The following is a 5,556-nucleotide window of genomic DNA, read 5'->3' as shown; positions in this document are numbered from 1 at the left end:
TTATGATAAGATACAGAGTATTTAATGTATAATTATTTATTAGTACTTTTATAAAAAGAAAAAAATAGGTCTGTATAGTAATTCCTTCAGCTTGAATTCAAAGTAAAAACAGTTTAATATTTCAATTATTAAAGTGCTAGATATAAGATATTGTATATAATACACAAAGCACTGGTTGTTCAGTAGGAATTTTCATGTTTTACACAGGAAAACCAAGTTTGATTCCTGGTTACTATGCCTTTTGTGTTCTACTACCTGTTAGTGAAGGCTTGCTTGTTGCTATGATGCTGACCAAGTTACAGTCGAGCTTCTAGCTTAAAATAGACTAGAAGAACAGGCCTAGAAATCTAGTTTCTAAAAATAAGCCAATGGAAATCCTATGGATCACAATGGTATAATCTGTAACCAATCCAAGAGATGGTGTAGGGCAGGGCAGTGTTTCACTTAGTTGTGCATGGAGTCACCATGATTAGGGGGTCTAGGCCTACTTGATGGTAGCTCACCAGAATAGTAATTCATACTTCAGTGGGAGCCCAAAACCCATTTGCAGAGAATCTAGTCAGATTAAGCCTCTGAAAATCCCCTCTAGCCATAGGCAAGATTCTCAAACAGTCTTACCAGTATTATATCTTGTTTATGCAGGATTGAACTCAATACTTGGCCAGTTGACACCCCCCCCACCCCCCATAGACCTGAATTTTTGCTAGGTGCAAGTATCTCTTACTTGTTCCATGATAAACATTTCTCCCCTGGCTTTAAAAATATTGATTGGGGGGGGCGTGTCTTTTCTTTCTTATTATTTGTATTTTTATTATTATTTTATCCTTACCACCTTATTTCAATTTTGTCTTTTATTGTTTCTTTGGTTTTTCCCAGTTTGTGAAGCACAGAAGGAGTGGATGAATAGGGAAAATAACTGATACAAGGGTTTATAGGGGACGTAAGCATGGGGAGTAGATGATAGGGTAAGGAGATCTTGGGAGTAAACAATTAAGGTGGGAGGGGTAAGCACTGGAACTGAATGTGATTGCACAACTCATTTTAAAGGCGATTTAACAATTGGGGGGGTTGTTCTAAAATTGATGTGGTAATGATTGTATAATTCTTCCTGATATGATTAAATGAGTGAATTATTGAATTGTATGATATGTTAATTATGTGCCAATAAAAATGTTGGAAAACAAAACACACAATAATACACAATATATTAACAGAATTTCCAAACAGGACTGCTACGTACCACATCATCTTTGGATTCATTCTTAAATGAAGCTTCTGTCTCCATTGGACTATCACTGTGATCACCTTCTACGTTTTGTTTTTCAATTACTGATGCACTAGCCACACTGAAGATTCCATGGATATTAATGCGAACTTTGACCTTCACTTTGGAACTATCACCATCAGACTGTGGAAAAACATTCTGAATAGTGAAGCTCCCTTAAAAAAGGAAAGAGTTTTCATTAGCACACGAGTCTGACACTGGCTCAGCCTAGGCACTCATTCGATAACGGCACTCTCATGTTTCAGGCACTGGGAAAATAACCACAACTGTTTGGCTACATCCAGGGCCAGGCACTGCCCTCAGATTAACTAAGTTACCATTTAAAACAATACTTCAGAAATGCTGATGGAGACTCTGAAAAGTTAAGTAATTTTACCCAAAAGTCACCAATGCTAGAGAACAAAATAGTTGGAATTTTGACCAAGGACAATCTGACTCAAAGGAAATAGCTTTAAAAAATCTTACAACATTTTTACTCTTAAAACCAAAATAAAATATTCAATTTCTGTGTGAAACCCAAAGGGGCATTATCTTATAGCTAGTAAGGTAGCAAAATTTTAAGTTATCCAGCAGTCATCAATACCTGTATGTAGCATACCAATTTTTCACTTTATGAAACTATTTTATTTCTTTAAAATAAAATCATAAACATATATAAATGCTGTTATATCAGTTTAACTTATATTATTTAAAATTAATTAAACTCAATTAAAATGGATGATATGTATAATCAATTATTCTCAGTTCTTATTAATTAAATGATACTCATTCAAGTTGGTTCTAGTGAATATAATCTTATAATTAAAATATACAGCTATCCTAGCACCATTAATTCAAAATTTTTACTAGACAGTTTTTCCTTACAAAGTAACCACACACAAATCTTTCAGGTCAATCACATAGTATTTTAAGATAGAGTGAGAATAAATTAAAATTAATTCTGAAGACTAAAATATGTAAATTTTAAAATAAGAATGAAAATATTTTAAAAATACTGTTAGCACAGCTGAGATGTCAATATAATTGTTTCCTTGATTCCAACATTGATGTAAAGTTGGAAGCAGCTTCACAAAATTAGCGGAAAATTTTCATGATTTTCCATTTCTTCAGAAACATTTTGCAGCTCCCTCATATTTTCTTACCAATTCTTGGATCAGGATAAGGCACTTCATGTGAATTGGTATAAAATGCTTCTAGTTCAAATGGTTCCTTCTTGTGGAAAGTGATGACTTTTGAGAATGGGGCAGGATGATTCTTAGTGAATACTTCACATTCCCTAAAATGAAGTGGGGAAAACTCTCATTTAAGAAAAATTAAAAGTTACTTATGAGCCTAAATATAGAGACTCTCTCATTCTTATTTAATAAAGTAATATTTGTTAAAACAATGTAAAGATAAAATTATTTCTTTTGCTATAAACATTCATTCTGACAGACCAAAGGCTGAAAGATGATTTCAGGTTATTTATCAGTGTAACAGACAATTCAATACAACTAAATGCGGAAACAAATTACCTAAGAATAGGTACATCTTAGTCTCTTATTTCATGTAGGAATTATTTTGTTGCTCCTGAGGGCCAAATCCTATTCATTACCTATAAAAATATATGTCATATTACGAGTCTTCCCTTTTTCCCTCTTGTTCCCTTAAACAAACTTTTATTTGGAAATATATTTCAATGTGTTGAAAAGTACAAAAATAACAAGAAACAAGAAACGTGTATACAAGATCTGCTTATATCTAGATTTGTCTGTGAAACACTTAACCCCATTTGCTTCCTTATTTGTATGCCTGCACTCTGTGCACATTTGCTCTCCAGAATCAATTTAGTGTATTACAAGCATTGTGAGCCTCTAGCTCTAGATCAGTGGTTCTCAACCTGTGGGTCGCGACCCCTTTGGGCGGCGGTGGGGGGGTGGGGTCGAATCACCCTTTCACAGGGGTTGCAGGATTCATAACAGTAGCAAAATGACAGTGATGAAGTAGCAATGACAACAATCTTATGGTTGGGGTCACCACAACAAGAGGAACTGTATTAAAGGGTGGCGGCATTAGGAAGGTTGAGAACCACTGCTCTAGATGGTGGATCCCGTTGGGGACAGAACCAGTTAAAGTACTCAACTACTAGCTGAAAGACTGGTGATCTGCCATGAAAACCCTATGAAGAAGTCTACCCAACACCGAGGGTGTGGCCACGAGAAGGCATCATTGACAATCCTTAGGGACTTGTGTGTGTTAATTCCAAATGGGGATTTTTTAAAAACAAACACAGAACAGGGGACAATGTCATAAGTTTATATTCATTTGCTTACATTGCTAATAGGAGTATAATTGATATAGATATGCACACTGGGATATTCCTAATAGCACGGTTTATAATAGCTAAATTATGACTTACTAGTACATTGGTTACATTACAATACATACAACTGCTGACATGGACAGAATACACAGAATATATTGAAAAACCAAGTCTAAGTGTATATCTGGAAATATACAGATGATCTTACACATGTATTACAAAGGTGAAAAGATTCATACCTAACTAAAGGAGTTGGGGATTGACAAAGGCAAATCTTAAGGTTTGTATATTTCCAGTTTTCATTTGAAATATGCTCATTATGGTTTACAAATTATTAAGCATCATTTCTATATCCTCATTTTTAAAAAATAGTGTTTCTGAGAATTTTGAGAAGTATACTGTATATACTCATGTATAGCCGAGTTTTTCAGCACATTTTTAATGCAGTTTTTATGGTAAAATTAGGTGCCTCGGCTGATAGTCGGGTCAGCTTATACTCAAGTATATGCAGTAAATTCTCCGAATTTAGAAAAGTAGATTCAATTGGTTAAGGATTTATGAAGAGCTCTAATCAAAGCTTGAGAAGTAAACTTACCCAGTTCCATCTTCAAAAGAGGTCTTCCACCTCAGTGTGATTGAGTAAGGACTAAGGTCAGTTATGGAAAATTCACGCACTTTAAATGCTGGTGAAAGAATTGCACACTGAAAATAAAGAGATGTATTATTGCATTTATATCAACAAATACAAATCATGCTCTACACTGTTAATGAAATCCTTAAATAAAAATTGCTAAATTAAAAAAATTAACAAGGGTCAGAACACTTCTATAACAACCAAAATTAAGCAATTATTTTAAATTTCAAATAAATTTTATTTTTTATTGATCATTTTATTGAGGGCTCTTACAGATATTAGAATAATCTATAAATCAATTACATCAAGTGAACTTGTACAGATGCTGCGATAATCACTTTCAAAACATGTTCTACTTGAGCCCCTTGTCATCAGTTCCCTCTTTATTCCAATGTACAAATGCTGGTCTTACAGGATTTGTGAGGTCTAACCGGGGCCATGATAGTGGGGGGAGGAAACATTAAAGAACTACAGGAATGTTGTGTTTGGGAACTGTCAAATTCATTAAAAAAAAATTGCCCTTTCAGTATAGAAACATCAAAGAACTAGAGGAATGTTGTGTGTTTGGGAACTGTCAAATTCATTAAAAAAAAATTGCCCTTTCAGTGTAGTTACAGATTAGTAGTCCTATCATAATTAAAAATTAGAAACTGGAAAGATATAACATATATCAGAAATCACTTCAATTTATAGGAAGTTGAGAGAGAAAATATTTTAAAAATTCCTATGAAAAAAAAATTCCTATGAGTAGGAGGGTCAGTGGGGAAAGAAATTAAAGAAAGCCCTCAACAAGACAGAGTGATGATACAGTGGATGCAACAGTGGGCTCAAATATAACAACTGCGAGGATGGTATAGGACGAGGCAGGGTTTCAGTCTGGTGTACCCAGGGTCATTGACTCCTAACTGACTTAATGACACCTGACACAGGAACTAACAGCATGAGTTAGAATGGAAGAGAACGGGTTTGGTGTGGTTTCTGCAGTTGACCTATCACCCTATTTTTTGAAAAGTATACATTCTAAAAACAATGATAACCATTCTAAAAACAATGATAACCATAATCATACCTGTAATGCACATCCTCTTGCAACAGCTTCATCAGCATTTAATGTGGTACTTATGTCTTTATGAAAAAATTTAGTGATTTGTTCTTTCACTGCAGGAATTCGTGTTGCTCCTCCTACAATTTCTATACTACTTATATCTTCACGTTGCAAGCCTAGAAAAAAGTGTTTATAATTGAGGAAGATAAAATCATCTGTATTAAAGTGTGAACAGTAGGTTTTAAAATCTTTTTTTAAAAGGTGGATCATGCAGGACGGAGTATGCAGGA

General features: G+C 34.3%; 1 protein-coding gene across 1 annotated transcript in view; it reads right to left on the bottom strand.

Annotated features, from left to right (window-relative positions):
* HSPA4L (heat shock protein family A (Hsp70) member 4 like) overlaps positions 1-5,556 on the bottom strand; it is a 49,204-nt gene that overhangs the window by 19,710 nt on the left and 23,938 nt on the right. Inside the window, exons 8-11 of the mRNA XM_045287395.1 lie at positions 5,291-5,442; positions 4,183-4,289; positions 2,428-2,561; positions 1,241-1,440 (exon numbers count right to left, since the gene is read on the bottom strand). Of these exons, the coding sequence (XP_045143330.1) occupies positions 1,241-1,440; positions 2,428-2,561; positions 4,183-4,289; positions 5,291-5,442 (593 nt within the window). The remainder of the gene's footprint in view (positions 1-1,240; positions 1,441-2,427; positions 2,562-4,182; positions 4,290-5,290; positions 5,443-5,556) is intronic.

Source organism: Echinops telfairi, unplaced genomic scaffold (assembly GCF_000313985.2).
Source record: "Echinops telfairi isolate 266 unplaced genomic scaffold, ASM31398v2 ScPeMD7_14;HRSCAF=57, whole genome shotgun sequence".
NCBI lineage: Eukaryota > Metazoa > Chordata > Mammalia > Afrosoricida > Tenrecidae > Echinops > Echinops telfairi.
This window is presented reverse-complemented; position numbering and strand designations above follow the sequence as displayed.